The sequence below is a fragment of the Merops nubicus genome, unplaced genomic scaffold (assembly GCF_000691845.1).
Source record: "Merops nubicus isolate BGI_N331 unplaced genomic scaffold, ASM69184v1 scaffold45577, whole genome shotgun sequence".
NCBI lineage: Eukaryota > Metazoa > Chordata > Aves > Coraciiformes > Meropidae > Merops > Merops nubicus.
Window position 1 is genome coordinate 10,062 of NW_008619175.1, and position 18,654 is coordinate 28,715.

General features: G+C 39.0%; 1 protein-coding gene across 1 annotated transcript; it reads right to left on the bottom strand.

Moving 5' to 3' along the window:
- Nucleotides 1–1,878: 1,878 nt before the first annotated feature.
- On the bottom strand, nt 1,879–17,832 carry LOC103776193 (RRP15-like protein; the record flags this gene model as incomplete). The annotated part of the gene is made up of 2 exons (XM_008943693.1): nt 1,879–2,466; nt 17,631–17,832. Coding segments are annotated over 2 exons (355 nt in total), but the record flags the coding sequence as incomplete, so codon positions are not given.
- Nucleotides 17,833–18,654: the final 822 nt, after the last annotated feature.

Here is an 18,654-nt window from a genome sequence, read left to right on the forward strand (position 1 = left end):
CAAAGGACAAGGCAAAAGGTACAGTATCAAAATTTAAAAACTCTCCAATACACATAAAAATCTGAGTATTATGCTTTTTAAGAAAGCAAGAAATGCTCTCCACTTACAGGCAAAAAGTACTGCTAATGCAGTCTATATGAAATGGAAGCTCAAGATATTTTTAGCAATATCAATATATTCCACATTTTTCTTAACTACACAAGTGACTTCAGTGCTTTAATCAAAACATTACTTCAAAAATGCACAAATAAAACTCAAACACCCAAGTATTCTAGAATCATCCTGAAAGTATTTTGAGATATTTTAAAATCACCACTGGACATCACAGTTCCTAAGAAAAACTAGATTGTTTTCTAAAAGTTTGATCTCAGACAGACTGGTGATACCAAATGAGAGAAGGACTGCAGATTTAAGGGTGTTAATGTACTTTTTCCACACAAAGTAACTAAGCTCTGTAGAAAGAAAGCAATGTCAGATTAGACTATTATGTTGCTCCATGGACTCAAAATTCATTGTAGTATATTTTTGTATTGCACTAATGAGATGCTTAATCTAGCTGAGCAGCTATACAGATGTCTGGCCTTCAGAAGCCAGGATAACCATATGTCAAAGTTCTGTGGTTTTGCCACTTGATATTTTGGGTGTATGCCTTCATTTGTGATAATAAATATCAGGCCACAAACTAATGTCTCCTCAGATATCTAATATGTTTAACACTCAAAACAGCTTGAAAACCTAAACATTTCTGCTGTTAGCTTTGAGTTCTCCTCAAAGAATTATGCTACAATATATACCAGATGAACAGGCTAGGGATAACACAACCATTGCCAGTTGTTAGGATGGGCTTCTCTGCCATTTTGTATGTATATTTTTTTTATCCTGCAGTATACACAAAGTTCAAACCCCTTCCCCTCCTCAGTGCCTTCATTAGGAAAATCTAAACCCCCTGCCCTACAGTTTCACAGTGCAGTGTCCTACTACACATTTCAAAGCTGAAGACAGAAAATCTGAAAGTTGCTCCTAACCCTACCTTGTATATAAGCACGTACAAAGAAAGGTTTGTATGTAACACGTCTGTAGAAACAGAATATCACTATGTATTATGTGTATTAAGTATCAATTAATAAGCCCCAAGGCGTTTTCTTCACATACGGGGAAATGCAATAGCAAAGTTCAACAAATAACACAGCATCGGCCGGCCAGTCTGGAACTGTGAAGGCAGCAGAACTCAACCCCAACCTCTCATTTAGAAGACCTTAATCACAAAAATGCACTTCTTTCTGTATGTATATGCTTATGTAGAATACATTCTTATTATGTATATTAGCTTCTGTATCTTTGCAATCAAATAAGTAGGAGAAATTGCTGTCGCTTGAACAAAGCCAGCAGTATTATGCTAATGGATGTCTTCCAAAATATGGTAGTGTTACAGTACTCACCTAAGAGGAAAAGCTTTTGTTTGACCTTTTACAGACCCAAGGAATTAGCATTATAGCTGACATCCTGCAGGTTTAGTATCTCGGAGGTCCAACTCCTTACTGAAAAAGGCCAGAACACCAGAACTGCAAATGAAGCAACACTGAACACAATTTTATGCAGTATTGCTAGAAAAGCCCTCACTCGTCCAACAAAAATAATAGCAAGAACTGTCCTGTCCTCTCTTACCGGTCTCTTAGCTTAAAAAACTTCAGACTTGCAACTGGAAACATATTTATCAATATAAATGCCAATCAGTGGGGTCAAGCCTCTCATGTTACAATTATGTTTCCAGAGCTGTCTCCAAACTAATGCCCCCAAGACCAAAACTATCACATTAATGGTTACTTTTATTATCTACAAAACCTTTTCTGGCCAAAGTAGCAGTCTATAGGAGTCTGATAACTTTACAAGGTGACAGTATTTCTGTGTTTACTGTGAGCCATTTCTATCGCAAATTGCTAACAACTTTTCAAAGTGCAACACTGATTTGGAAATGCAGGCACACTAATACATCAATTGCCATGACTAATGTATAAACTTTTAATGACCTTGGCAAAATGGTTCTTTCATTGGGCAGGTGCCACTATTTTGACTGTACAAATTGTTTTGGAAATATGCTGAAAATTATACATGTTTTGGAAAATATTTCAGGATTTCAGTATAGCAACTGAAGCTATATTAAATAAAAGTTTAACGTGGAGAAGAAAACACTCTGAAGTTGTGCAAGTCTTTTTTTTAAAAAAAAGATATAACCTCCAAGTGTTGTACATTCACAGAATGCTGACTTTTTATCCCAAGCTAAGATAAAATATCTTGAATGGTTTTCGGTTTCATTCAGTCACTGTCATCTTCTTGTTTCAGACCACCTCCTTGCTCAGGACTGCCCTCTCCATCACTCTCCTTGTCCCAGTCTTTCATAGTGGCTCCCATCATGAAGTCATCACGCAGTATGTTCCATTCTGGCCCCTCTTCGGATTTCACTTCACCCTGGGTGTTTGAGCAGAGGGGAAGAGGGAACAGAGGAAGATGAGTGTGAAAGGCAGCAAAAGATGGAAGCTCTTCAGGCAATCTAAGTAACACCTCTCACGCTCTTACAGTTTGCATCAGTAGACCTACCAAGGGCTAGCTCTTAATGCAAATGGTACACAGGAATATGCAGGACAATCATAGATGATTTGATAGCAAAAGCAAACTTGTTTTAACCAATCAATGAAAGAAAGATGGAAACAAAACAATTATTCTTTGTGGATAAAACAGTCAACCCTGGGCATGGCTTCCTTTATTAAAATCTTTTCTGGCAATCAGAATGGATTCATGATATCATTTATTAACCCCCAGGTGTTGCTTCATTAGAACACTTCCTGGCACATTTTTAAAACACAAATATGGATTGAATAAAGCCTTAAACACCCCCACCCCCACTTTAATATTTAACATATTCTGCTATACATGAACCAAATCCCCCTTTATGTGGAATATTATCTCACTACCTGGGCTTGTCATATGGTGCAAAGCTGCCTCTAAAAGAAACAGTTGACCTACACTCTGTAAGCCAACACCACGTTACTCCAAATTTCCTACCTCTTGGAAGTGTCTAAACTGAGGCTAGGCTACACAGACTGCTGAATAATTAAGAAAACTGACAGGAGAGTAGTTTTAGGTTCACACTGAAAACAGGGCTTGGCTGCAGTTCTTCCAAGTGACAGATCATATTTAGGCAGTGCAACAGCCCCATCCTGTGGCAACAGTTTTAAAGAACAGCTTGAAGCTATTCCTTCATTCTTCCTGAAGGAAAACAATAAAAACTGCTCCATGTACCAAAGAAGGATTGTTTAAGCCTTAGTAGCAAAACACTTCTGAGGAACAGTGTGGCTCGGTGTCCAGCAGGCAAGGAAAAAAATTGTCCTACCAAAGTGGAACCAGGGGTATTGAAAATAATGTGTCTTTGAAACAAAGTTAACACAGGCATTTCAGGTGTGCTTTTCCCAGTCCCCTGCTCAAAAAGACCCCTGCTCGACTGACTGACCCTACATTAAGTAACTACCACATCCTGATACTGTACATGGAGGTCATCTGTTACAGCATCCTCTGCAGATGCAGGTTTGCAAAACCTGTAGTAAAAGTGTATGACTGCTGCAGACACTTGTTCCTAGACACATGAAAAAAAGGTATGAACATGCAATACACAGAACCACAGAATAATTAAGCTGATGTCTGTGCAGTCTTTGGGAGAGAGCAGCACAAAGAACACCAGGCGGAATGCGGGCCAGAGAATGCAGGTCCGTCGCTGTCGATCTCACGTATCACATCACACTGACAGAAGTCATGAGTGCAAAAAGCCTGACAAACAAGATGAGTATTTCTAATGGTAATCTAAGCAGAAATGCTAAATGTGACTTCTGCAGCTCTTTTTGAAAGATTGCTCTCACAAAAACAGGGTAACAAGTCTTAACACTTTCCTTCCCAAAATGATTCTTCAAGGGCCCAATTCAAATAAAGATAAAACATCTGATCCTCAAGATGTCTGCACTGTGTTTTGGTTTTCATCCTCACAGCTGCTCTCAATGCCTACTCCTAAGAGTAAGACTCCCATCCCAACAATCCCCATTTTCCCTGAGGTGCTGCCTCCTAACCACTTTCCACTAATGCAGCAATTCACTTCAAATGCTATACCCAGTAAAGCCTAAAATCATCTCCAACAGGGTAATCAATTACCCAAGGGAAAAAAAAAAAAAAGTTAGAGATAAGGTAGGTCCCTAGGCAGACTTTAAATGTTCACATGGGAATAATCTGTATTAGTGCAAAACAGAGGTACTCTGTTCTGCAAGGAGAGGGCAGCTTCCCCCTGCCTTTTAAACTGTGTTTCAGTTTTTATGTTTACCTCTGCAGAGTTGGACAAATTACAAAAGTCACCAAGCTTTTTCTTTTGTAATCCCAGATCTCTTATACATTACTGTTTGAACATGCCACAGTTACAGTTGAAGTACCTAAATCTCATCTTCCTTACAAAACAATCAAATTTTCTTATTTTTTCCAATAACAATAAAACCAACAGAGATTCCTTTTTTTTCCCCCCCATATGCATAGAACAGGGATTTTTGGTTTCGTTTGTTTTTTTGTTTAAAGATCACCGAAGCACTAGATTATTGTCAGCAATGGCAGTGAAAGGCTCAAGGCCTGAAAAGCCCAGTGCTCAAATTCATCACATGCTACTATTCAGCAGCCATTGGGCCTTCCTTCTGGCTATGTCAAGTGAACAACAGGACAAAAGCAGGCCCCCACAAAAGAGGGATGCTGATCCTCCATGGCATTACCCACTATGTAAGGCACCACAAAGGTTTAAATAGAGTTTTACAGCAAGCTCTAAGAAGAAAGACAGAGGTAGCATGTCCATGCCTCAAAGACGATGATTAAATGCTTGAAAGCAAATGTTTAATCAGCTTTAAGCATGGTCCCAAGTGAAGAAAACCCCATGTTTAATATCTTCATTCCTAACTAACTTACTGCTCTATTTTCCCCTCAGAATAAAAACCTCCCCAAATCCATTTTATCACAAAACATTCCTGGAGTCTTAAGAAAATATGCAGGAAGACTATTTGTATAATTAACAATTAGTTCAAATGTAACATCGTTTCCCAACTTGTTTTATGTAAGAATGTTAATACACTTGGGTTTTCAATGCCATAATCTGGTTTCATCTAAATAAAACAAAACTGATTCTTGGCACGTGGAAAATAAACCAGCTTTCATTCTATACAACCTCTTTTGAACTTCCAGTCAGCTGTTCATCTGCATCTCCCACATTTCACTACAACACTGATGTCCCTTTGAACATCCTCAAAAGAAAACAAAGCAGGCTATAGAAACATCAGTGTGTAATGTTACATAAAGCGGATCCTTTGATAAGGCATGCGGAGTGAAAAACTGTGTTGTTTTTTTTTCCCCACTCTCCTTTTTTACACAAATTTCAATGGGTTTACTCTTTGCCTGAAGGTGTGGCACTCTACTTCAACAGGTAGGTGAGAGGCAGCAATGGGTAAAAGTTCTCAGGAGTCATTAGTACATGTTGATGTACCTGTTATCATGAGCTGAAAGAAGACAGACCAAAATGTGGAGTGTGGTTACTCTAGTGCAGGTGCTTGTTTGCTGGGACAGACCAATAGTCCAGTAGACAAGAGGTCATATAAATAAAATAAACTTCATCTTGCCTGCCTGGTGTGCCACCTAAGCTATGAGAGCATTAGTTCAAGTCTGACACAAGCAGGGCTCTGTGGTGGTGACATACCTGCCAAACTAATTGTTTGAAGACATACCCTCTAAAATCTGCACCAGGACAAAAGATGAACAGAAATTCTTAGCTAACTCTTAATAAGACCAGCCACCCACCCGCTCACCAAACAACAAAGCTCAGGTCTGTCACCTGGAACAAATACTGTCCCTTGTGGAGCTGGGGCTAGAATTGCCTCCTGGATGCTTTTGGAGGAATTAGTCTATGAAAGCACTACAGGATCATCGTCAGCAGCTATATGATCAAGTCAGAAATCTCCCTGTTCCGGTTCATTTCTTTACCACTGAAAAAATTTGGAGTTACATAATTCACTCTTGTTAAGTATCTTCAGCTGAGACCTGCCACGCTCAGCACCGGAGCTGCAGACTGCAGTGCCACTCGGGTGTGAGATCGATCCTCTCCATCCCTTCTGGAGTTGTCAAAAGCAGCAGCAGGACACTTCTAACTGCACACAGCTGCTTCAGTCTGCAAACGAGCACCTTAGCTCAAAGCCTGCTTCCTTGGAAAGCTTAAAGGAATTCAGTTCAGTCTATGTCACATTTTCATCTGTTCCAGAGCAAGAAAGTTTGTCAGTTTTTCAGAACCCTGCACATAAGCAGACCAAAGTACCATAGTGCTTATTGATAAGTAACAGCAGAAAAAGATAAGCCTTGAAATCAGAGCACACAGATTAAAGACAGCATTTCACTCCACTTTCCACCAGCTCATGTCATTTGAACATGCCCCAGTTTCTGCACCACCAGAACAGCAAGCACACCTACATCACCATAGGCACTCCCCTACGGCCCACATCCAGAGGATGCTAACTGCAGGGTATTAACAAATGAACATTTTTCAGACCTAGGAATAACAACCAACATGCTGGGCTCCCACGCCTTTGCTGTGTGTACAAGATGAAATGCCAGAGCTTGCAGGGGCATCTCTCTTTACCATCACATACAATAAATGTTTATTTGTACCTGTCAAGGAAGGAATTTCTAACATAAACATCTCTCAAACAACAACTTTAAGTCCTGGGAAAACAATTCTAACATCTCTAATTAATTTGAACTGCCTCCCCAGGTCCCTCTGTTTTGCTCAATACAAACATCTAAGACCTTCAAATACAAGGAGGGTTTTGTCACTGTGAAGAAGTTAAAAAGTGTACTGCCAAAATGCATTCTTGCGTCTATCTGACAATTACCTTCCCTGCCAGCCTGCACCTTGCTCCAACTGACTCCTGCTATTCTGTTTCTCATCCCAAACCACATCTGTTTAAACCTATGCCCCCCAAATCCCTCCAAAAACAGAGCACAGGGACACAACGAGGTGTGTTAAATCTCAATTTTAAAAAAAATCTACCAAAAAAAATATTCACTTGTTAGAAGTGGGAAAGGAAATGTAAACCAGAGAACACCAGCATAATCATGTCTCCTAAATTCATTTTCTGAAATATCCAAGCTCACAGGTTACGTAAGTTTCCTCTAGGCTGGGAAGAAATAAAGAAAACTACAGCTGAAGTATCCAAAGAGGCATTATAAGCACAAAACAAGACGCAATGATTTTTACCAGACAAAAAAAAAAAAGATACTTGGGTTTAATCATCATTGCTGCTTGCAACATTATCCAATTTGAATTACAGTGAGAGCTTGACTAGAAGATAGGTTCCTATGTACACCTGATCCCAAACAAACAAAAAACCCCACGGATTTGGAAACGGAGAATATATCCTGTACAAGTACTATCTTGAACTTCTGAGCTGAAGTCTCACAGTAACTCACCCTGGGAAGCATTTTTGAGATTGCAGATGCAAGCTGCACAACAGAAGTCTGTTCTGCTGCAGCATAATTCTCCACAACCATTTTCTCCTTAGGGTAAGAGTCATTCAATACCCATTTTTGCATCCTCTCTCTGAATGAGAAATTAGAAAGACTGAACTAAAGTGCCTAAGTGTATTTCAAGTGACACTATACTGCAGGTAGCAACAGTGGCACAGGAGATTTACTCAGACCACAAGGTCTCTTGTGCATACCAGAATCGGCACTGGCATTTCTAGTAAATAAATTTTTCTTCATTTTTTTTTTTACAGTGTGCTTTTAAACTTTTTGTTCCTGTTCAAACTTCTCTGTAAGTTACACACTGGAATTATTACTACAAGCACAACAAATACTGATTTTCCTTTTGAGCACAGAAAGAAGACCACCCAGAGCTTAATGACCTGCATGAGGAATCTCCCCATCCTCACATACTCCTCTAGGGTTTACTACAATAGTGGACGTGTGAATGAGGAGGAATGCTTTGGGTTGGCATGCAGAGGCTTAAACATGCCCCAACCGTAGAAGGGTCAGAACTGAATTACAGAATTTCCAAAAGCAAGCATTCATCTGAACTTAAGCAAGGAAGAAAAATCATTAGCATTGTTATTAGATGCTTAGTTGCAAAGAAGAATCACAGGAAGAGCTTATGAGAGAACCAGATTTCCTCAGCCTTAGTTCATCAGAAAGCTCATAAATCAGTATTTCTGTCAGAAAAAGCAAAAATATCTTAAGAATTCAAGTGTAACACAGGGTCCTTCTGCAAACGGTATGCTCTGGAACTTCTCAGCCTGTGTTGTGCTCCAGCTCCAACAGCAGCTGTCTCGGAAATCCTTCTGCTGCACAAGGAATTTTAGCACGTTCTGCTGAAAGACAATGTCTGGGCATCCTGGCATTGAGATACCCTTTACACATTTTAATGAGATGATGAACAGCATGGGCACGCTATGCCCAGGAGCTACTCCAGAAAATAAAAACTCAAAGTAAAAACTCACCTAATGAAACAATCTTATGCGTAAGTTACAACACACGTATGAACTATTAGTATGGGTAAAGGTGACAATTCCCTTTGTGGAATATATTTTCTAATTTGTAACTCATGTTCTTTGAAATACGTGGCAAAGTGGCAATGTCATAAATATCAACTAATTACATCACTGTCTTTTCAGCTGTCAGGCCAAAAAAAGAGAAAAAGCTTTTGGTTTCAGAGATGAAACCAAAAAAAGAAAAAAGCTTCATGGGTAAGTATTTTTAAATAGGTACCAAATTAAAATTAGCTCAGAGTACACAGAAAATGAGTACAGATCTGACACCTAACAAAAGAGAAATAATTGTATCATAACCTAATACAGGGAATGTATATCACTACAGGAAGTTTCCAGAGAGTATACTCTTTCAATATGCCATCACCACTCATTCTCAGACATTTTTGGTTCTTCCTCCTGTGAAAACAAAACTGCTTCATCATCCTCATCTATAGCCTTTTACCTTCTCATCTGCAATACCACTTTATCTGCAGTAATACTACTGACAGTGAAATTACTGTCTACCATCCTAGCCACTACTGTGTCAGTATTCACCTGTTACTCCAACCCTTCCTTCATCTCTAAGCCTCCACAGAGATTTCATGTACTTGAACAATAGGATTCTTAGAGCAAAGACTGCACAGCACCAAGATCAATTAATTCTTGACATAAAGATCCAATGAGAACTGTGGTTGAAAGCAATATATGATCAAGACTTTTGATCAAGACTTGGAAAAGACAATGCTGTCTATCAGAAAGAACAGCTTTTCATGGTAGCTAATTATAAGCCTCAGGTAACCAGTCTGCAAAATACTGCTCACTTTGTACCAAAAAGCATACTGGTTCATTACCAAGAACAAACTTATAAGGACAACTTCTTTTCAGCTTCCATCATTATTCCTAAAAGAAAAATAATGAACCAAGAATTTTACTATTTGGATAGGACTCAAAATAAAGGAAGAAAGAACTTCAAAATCTAGATAGTTAGCATTTCAACTCTGAAAGAAATTCCATACAGTTTCTCAAGTGATAAAAAAAAGTTCTCTCTGTCGTTGGTGCTACATTTCATAATGTGTATTTGCTGCAGGAATGAAGATATGATGCCGTTTAAAGGGCAGCCTGAACACTACACAGGTCCATAACACACTTGTTGCAAGTTTCACAGTTCCTGATCCATCAGGTCGTACCTGGAAAAGCTGCAGATACAGAAAAAGTGCCTAGCAAAAAGCACAAGGCTTTCAATGTGCTATCCCTCAGAAGTCAAGTACTGCTGTCTTCCAACACGCTACTTCAAACATTTTCAAGTCACAACAGATTTTTCTCAGATGTCACATATTTATGCAAGACATACATCATCTCAGCTGGGTACCTAAAAATTTCTGCAGGTTTTTATAAAAGCTTGCCTGTTGGCACACTAACAGGCCCACAGCTGTTTGGAGTAATTTTTGATCCTTTTTTAGAATAAATTCGTAGCTTGCAGATTTTTGAATAATCTGAATGCAACTCAGATTATTTCCTACAAATGATGCCGAAACCATCCGCTGTTTTTCATTATGATTCAGCAAGAGGCAGAACAGAATGAGTCCCAAAAGGTTGTCTGAAACAACGAAAGCTACAGTAATGACCAAGTCCTTCACTTCCAGCACTTAAGAAATCATCCCACAGAGTAGCTGATGAGGAAGAAGTGGGGCTAATAAAAAGTCTCCCCTTCCTGACTCAGGATTTCCACATGTTTGAGTCCTGAAACAAGCACAGGGATCCAAAACACTATGAGGCAGGAGAGGGAGGAAAAAAAAAAAAATCGCCACCAAAACCCAAAAAGAACTACCTTTTTTTTGTAGTTTTATTACTAGATATGAAATACAGAAGTTTTTATGACTACTAAGCAGCTTGTCTGGCTAAACCTCCCTACCTTCATTGCCCCTGCTTTTACTTAAATGGCTTTTGCAACATATCCTAAATGTCTGCAAATCCAAGTATCTTTGATTTTATATTCCTGTAATTTCCCTCACACTGTCATGGGTGAGTGGCAAACTCATTAAGGGACAGACCATACCCCTCAACACTCCCAGGCTGCTTTCTAAAAGCTGTTTAAAACTGAAGAGGGAATATGTAAACTGCCCATGATCCTAATCCCTTAGCTTAGCCATCTGGCTACTCTTTCTCTGCATTTCTGACCCTTTTTCCATCTCCTCCTACATTTATGTATGGGTTTTCCCAACAGCTGCAGGTGGAGAAGAAACGACAGATTACATGCAGAAAACTGTCCATGGTTCAACAACAGACCAAAAAGAGGTCAGATCTTTCCAAGAAGACAGCTTTACTATCATTTGTATTAACAGTAGGTTTGTTGTTGGTTTTTTGTTTGTTTGTTTTTAAATGTTTTCTAAAACACTCATTAAAAACTGGCCAAATTTTCCCACAAAAAAAAAAAAAATACTGAATTGAGCAACCCTCTAACCATTGGAAGCTGGAAACAAGTTTGACCCACTACTCCTGAAGTCTACCAAGTTAAACAGATGAGCAGATGCCCACAGAGCTCATTTATAATCACATCTGCAAGTTCAACACTCTGGAAATCAAACATTTTATATCTTAATGAAACTTCAAAGTAAGGGAATCACTTTTCAAGATAATTTCCAGTGGAAAAAGCTTAGGTGGGAGATAAACTGGTTCATAGAGACAAGCAGCAACCAATCTCTCTTACTTGCAGAACACTTTTTTAATAAAACTTTGAGATATTAGATATTATTGAGATATATTTTTCTTTAAGTACATTGCCCTGCCTGTAAGAGTCATGAACAAAGCCAGAAGTGGAGAGCTGCTTTTATAAGGCTTCCAACTCAATTTACTAAATAAAAGGCTAATAGAATTTGGCTTTTTGTGCTTTGTATACTCACAGGAAGATCAAAGGAAGATGTATACCACAAGATTTTAAAATGTGGTTGTTTCAGACACGTTTCTACTGAAAAAAAAATAAAAAAACCAACAAACCCAAAAAAACAACCTTGCAACATCTTCTGGGAAAACAGGACACCATGATAGCATCCTGTTCACTAATAATCAAACAGAAGGCAACAGATGGAGCCAACTCAATCTTGCCCAACATTTCAATCACGTCCCTGTTTATAGTCACCTATAAAATTTGCCCAACTTCAATTGCTTCATTCCTTTTCACAGAAAGCCGAATTTAAAATATTTTGTCTACAGCTCTAAGGAGGAAAGAAAAAGACATTTCCTACAGGCATCCATTAAAATCTTCCATCATTCACTCTTTCTGAACTTTAAAATCAGTTAAGGATTTGTTCTGGAGCTGGGAACGTGTCTTTCACTATCTCCATGAACATCTTCCCAGATCTGGCCAAGTTATAAACATCTGGAGGACTGTCCTCCCAAAACCTGAGGTCATCAGTTAAGCAGATATGGTAGGCATTTAGTATCCAAACGCTGTTAAAGTATCTGTCCTCACTGATCACACCCTATCTGTGTCTTAGAAGACGGCATTAAACTGGACCATGCATGACTCATGATGACGGGCAGGAAACCGGCCCTTCTGTGCTAGCAGCTGGCAGGGCAGCTCTTGCATCAGGCACCAGGACACCAGGCTGTGTGCTTAGCCCACAGGTGCAGGGGTAAAGGACCTGTGAGGAACATCAACTATGGAGAGGATACAAAAAGAGTCTGATGGAAACAGAGTGCAAAATCCCAAACTACTTCCTTTCCCGATTTCTGATCAAGTGTCTGAAAGTGAGCAAAAATGGAAATCTGAGGATAAAAACACAGGAAAAAGGGTGAACCTAGTGAAACACAGCCATCACACAGCTCTTCATCTTCTTACCTGGAGTTGTACTCTCAGCATCAAGTTCTTCTCCTCTATCAATCAAATACACATTTAAATATTGGCAATGACCTACATTCCCAAGTCAATACAGATGGGTGTTATCAGCTACAGCAATGGATAGAGAACTGAGCTTCTACTTCTTAAAAATCTAACCCTGCTGATGACCCAAACAAAGTCAGTAAGTTAAATCAATACATCTTCCTGTAAAGAGATAAAAGTAAAAATGCCAGCATCCAACAATTTGTAACACTGCACAATAACCCTTTACCTTAAAGAATAAGGAATATAGGATATAGGAAACTGACTGCAGGCTGCACTGCACTTCTCCCTAAGGATAAAAATCAGAATACAGCATAGAATTAGGAAATCAGCAACTTTTTGGTATAAAACCAAAAAAACCTACAGTAAACTCATCAGCTCCAAACACATAGGAGGTGACCTTCAAGAGAATGTACACGCATTAGGGAAAAAATAGATACAAATGCATGATTTATAAAGGAATCCAAATTACAAGTTTCTGTGCATAAGATGGGAAGACATTTATTAAAATTGGGAGAACACATCTACTCTGGCTGCAGCTGAACTAAATTAATACTTGGCTGCCCCCTCAAATCTCTTGGAATACATGCACGCCTGGTTACTCCTTCAAATGGTTCTGTAAAACCAGCACACAACAGCTGTAGTTATAAACTTCTGCTACTCTGCAATGCCATTATCACCTAAAAAAGCTTTCCTTTTAAGATTAAAAGAAGTGTTGATACACCCTATCAAATTTCTAGAAGTCATCTGTGCCTTCATCTACACTTCAGAAACAAACTTTCCTAAAACTGACAAACAATTTTCAGACTACTGTTCCTCCAAACAGGTACGTTGATGAAATTATTTTTTTTCCCCCCTATTTCTACACTGTGGAAAAAAGAACAACTTGCCAGTTGCCAGTACTTATGCAGCTGTGAGAAAAAGAAGGCAGTCACTCTCACAGGTTTTAAACAGAACTAATTTCCAAGCTGGAAAGCACATTCCTTTCGTCATCTAACTTGAAAAATTACACCCCCCCATGCAACTTCTTGAAGCCAAAGTCAGAAATGTAGCACTCCACCTGCCCTTGAACAATCTTCAAATCACTGCTTAAAATTGAAATTATGAATATTAAAAGTCTTATGAACAAAAGAAAAATCTATAGTAAACCTGACTCTAATCACTGTGCTTAGAAATTACTTACTGAACACCAGGATCATTTATAACATACACTTCAGGCAGAAGGAACTTCTCTAGAAAAACATTTTATATCAAGTCCCATATGAGCAATAGCTGACATGAAATAGCACTTATATTCTTCTCTGCTCATCTTCCTTCTCATCAATAAATTATTTTAGAATAGGTGTTATTTTGAGACCAACACACCAATTTTTTCCAGATGCCATCACAACACCGGAAACAAATTGTACCGCCAAGTCACGTAGTCAGCACAGTTTACAGAACAATTACCTTGCAGAATTTGGATCATGGTTACTGAAGGAGATCAGGAATTCCTGCTCTCACTTCCACCATTAAAATGGTCTGCAACAGATCTGCTATAGGAAAGCTTATGAGTTGAAGCAACGTGGGTGATTCAGAAAACCACGGTACAAAGGCCTGATTCAAAATTAAAAGTTGGTGACTGCAGGTTATGCTCATCAAAAAAGAACATTTGTAACTTTCATGCCAGTTATCAATATATCACTAGAAAATGTTTTACTACCCAGTAATAGCACAAATAAGAGGTGAAAAGTCATAACAGAGCTTCTGATACTGAACAAGCCTTTTGTCACTGACATGCAGCAAGGGAGAAGAGCCGAGGTTGGTCTGGGAACATCAAGTCTGACTGTCTTTGTATTCTTACAATGGATATTTCAAGACTGTGTAACTCACTACATCAGCCCCTGAAACTTCAGCCCAACCTGGAAGGAAAGGTACTTCCCTAACCCATACCCCTAAGAGCGTCCAGAAATTCCTCCCACTGCCTAATCTATTTCTTCTACAGACATGAAAATGACTTCAGCCTCTACAGCTGGAAGGACAGCATCTCTGATATGTACCTTTCTCAAACTCGTGGTTTAATAATGTTTCTTGTGGCATCTTACAGGTGGAAAGCTGCAAGATCCAACCAAAAAAAAAACAAATGAAAACTTGGTCTGTAAAGACTGTGTTGAACAACACTGAAAGCTCCCGTGTCTCAATACATGCTTCCTCAGAAAAACACCACAAAACTTAAAAAAGCCACCCAAGCAGGGTTTTTTTTAAAAAATAAAATTATTACATTTTTCTCCCACACTGCAAAGCTTTCAGATAAGGTGGAGAGGGGAGGGAAATTACATGATCTTACCCAGAGGAAGCATTGAGCACAGTACCTCAGAAAAAAAAAAACCAGAAAAATATTACACAAGTCAGCTGGCTCAGCAAGGATTAAGAAATACCTTGATAAACAGCTAATGATATGAAAGGCAAAGGTTTTGGCTCCAGCTCAGAAAAGTAATTACTCCCATCTGGGCACACAAAACCCCAAGAAGGGCTACAGTTTCACATGACACAGGAAAATTTCACAGCCTTACAGTCTTTATTTTATAGCTACAACGGGTGAGTGTACACCAAGTAATATTAGGCCAATGGCTAGAAGTATACAAAACTATAAACAACATTCTCCCAGGGCACAGGTTACCTGTTCTTCCCATCAATGTATTAACCTGATAGAAACCAAACAAACTTTTTTAAGTGGTTGTGCTGGCACAAAATCCCACTGCTACAGATGGGCCTTCACAGAGCATTCCATTTCTTTTTATCACCCATACCTACACCTGACTATACAGTCAACCACAACAGAGCTTTATAAGGGGAAAAGCTTACACTTTTCCCCATTGTCACAAATATAGTTGAGTCTCCTTCCATAGCACAAAGCTTGAGTCAAGAAAGGTTTGCTTTCACTGGTATAACTTTATTCTGCTATTTTTCCTGCTTAACTGCTTGTTTTATGTGGGTGGGGTAGTGTTTTTATTGTTCTGGACTGCATTTTAGTTGATGGCAGAGTGCCTGGAGTTTGGGACTGGCATCTCTTACATTGTTTTTGTTGAAATAAATGTATTTCCCCCCCTCTTCTTAAAAAAATTAAATACATGCCATGCTCTAAACTGCTAAAAACAAAGAAACAACAAAAAACCAAAACCACCACAAATCAAACAAAAGCTTTCAGATGGCACAGCCAATCTACCAAACTCCTGTCACAGGGAATCCATCACCCAAAAGCCTCATCCCTGCTCACGCTACCCTCTGAAAAACCCTCAAAGACCAGGAAGCAGAGATATTACAGTGGAGGCCAGGAGTACTGTTCAGTGGCTAAATGTTTGTGTTTGTGTAATTCTGAGGAGACTGAAGATCAGATTTTGGCCTCAACCTCAAGCTTCAACAACTGAAAGGATAGGAGCCTGCTAAATGGGTGGGATACGTTCTCAAGAGAAAATAAGGCAGATTAATAACAGCTTGAAAAAGAGTTATTAAAGAGTTTGTTTCAGTGGAGACTGAAGCAAATGCAACAAGTGAGAGAGGGGCGGGGGTGGTCTATCCCAGTAGACATGGCTATTTAAATACACTGATCAAAACCCACAACACCCCTAACAAATAAAAAAACAAATCTACAGGTATAGCTTTATACCAGTGAAAAACTCCAAAATCTGAAGGTTTTGATCACAAGCAATGGGAAAGCAGCACCTGTATCAATACTTAAAACCAACACTAATCAGCTAGCATCTAAAGCATCCCCAGAGCACTTCCAACAGAAATAGGCTGTTAGTGGTGCTGCCAAAATAACTTTTTTTAAAAACTGTATAGAAATATTTGCACTCTGTTTCCTGACCTAGTAATTAGAAAATTGCCCTGCTACAATCTGACAGACATTAAAAAAGGTCCTAGTTTTTGCTCAGCTACTGATTCAACACCTACTATAATAGTAGCTGGTGCTGCTATCACTCTGATGTTCTGCGATTCCAGGGGAGAAAAAAAGAGGGGAAAAAAAAAAAAAGAACCACACACAGGCACACACCCGCACTCCCCAAAAAAAAAAAAAGGCAAGCTGGAATTATTTAAGGAGAAGTAAAGTGTCAGCACCAAGCTAAATTGTTCTCATTATCCAAAGAATTTACAAAATATTTTAGTATTACACTTGCATGAAAATTGTATGAGCTTTTCATGCCAGGCAGTGTTTCAGCATGCTCCCCAAGAGCACACAAACAAAAAACACATGAAACTGTTGTCTCCCAACTGATTAAAGTATTTCTTCCTGGCACAGAAAAGCACTTAGTTAACTGCTGTGAGTCTAGGCCAACAGAATTATTCCACCCACTACCAAGCACAAAGTTCAAACCTGAAGACATATACGCTTCAAAAACGTGTAGCTTCTGAAATACAAGAAAGAGTGCGTCTGAGCAGCTTGTTTTCAACCCTGAGCTATTTGGTGAGTTTAAAGAACAGATAAAGAGTTGGATGAGTCTAACTAGACTGTGTCTTTCTTGGGCATGTTTGGAAAAAGTGGAATGTGTTAAAATAATTCTTTCCAAAACACTGTAGCAGCAATAAAGCCACATAAGCCTAACACACAGAGAACTGGGGAAAGAAAAGCCTGTATATCATGTTCAGTATGTCTCAGTGTCTTTCTGTTGCAGTACTCATGTCTGTGACAAAGCCCCTCAGTTCCAGACACCACAGTCATCCAGAGGAATTCAGTCTGAAATGCCCAAATCTGCAGGCACACACAAGTAGTACAGTTCAATACACTATATAAGATGAAGGGCCCCTGTGCCTTTTAACAGTTTTAAAGTGATGGTAACTACTACTGGCCAAATTCCAAATGTCACAACTCACTAAAATCTAGCAGTTTGTTCCATGGTTGGTGTGAAATCCAATATAAAAGCCAATTTTTCATATTTTTTTTTTTTAAACACACAGCTAAATCATTTGTACACAAGGCTTGATGTCTTATCAGAAGAGTTTCCAGTGTTTTGTGCCTTGATACTAAAAACACAGGGAAAACAGGCTGAAAGCTACTAGCTCCCTTCCTAAGTAGTCTCAGAAAAACCCAGGCACTTGCATCACAGCTGAAGAGCAGGCAGACTGATAAACAGTTATTACACTGAGAAGGTATCCTGTATGCATTTTTCTCTCCAGACAAAGCCCACCTGTTTACTTTTCGTGGCCTTTCCAGCAGGATTCTTGCTTCCTTTAGCACCCTCCGCGTTTCTTAACACATCGATGAAATCCTTCTTTGAAACAGATGACAGCAGTTTAGCACGCTGCCTCTCAGAGCTCCCAGCTTTCTTCACCTTCTCATCAACCTTCTTCTGGTGTGTCCTGACAGCATTAAATAATTGTACAACACCTCTGGGATGGGGAGAAAACAACAAAACAATTTTTTTAACTCGAGTTCCCTTTACAGAAATGAACCTCCTACCAAAATAACTAATCAGTGCAGATGCTGGATAACTTCTAACTCCCCAAAAGAGTTACTTAGAACCTCAATTCAGGTAAGAAGGAACATTTACTATAACACAAGAGACTTCCAGTTTTCCTTTTTCCTTCACATGTATTGCAAGGAACAAGTAACAAACAAACCCACAAACAATTCAAAAAATTCAAGTCCTCAAAGTAAGCACGGTAACATGGCACTGAGATCAGTGCAAGACTATGTTCCACCCATAGTTAGCATGTTAAATCATCCTACAATCAGCTATTAAATTCCTCAGGCAAGATCAGAAGAGGAGCTGAAACAGAGGACAAGGCAGAGGAATGAGTAAGGAGACAGATACAGACAGCACATCAAGGTGTTCAACTAGTTCTGCAACACTGAACTACCACAACGCAGACTGAACTTAAATGTGGATCTGGTGAATCCTCAGTGGAGGAGGAGGAAAAAAAAAAAAGAGTAGTAGAAACAACTGTTCTGCATTTTTAAAGCATTAAATTAACGAGGGGGTCTAACAAAGCACTTCTGTTAAACAAATATTACATTCCCACCTAAATTTTTACTCTCTCATAAAGCTCCTGAAATCTTTTGTTGAACTTGATACTGTACAATGCAGAGCTGTATATAAATCACTAGGCTCCTGCTAGTCACTTCTTACGACTTCTATCTGATTGGAAACAGATTACCTGAGCAAGCCTTTTCTTCCCCTTTCCCTCCTTTTTTTGATATATATATATATA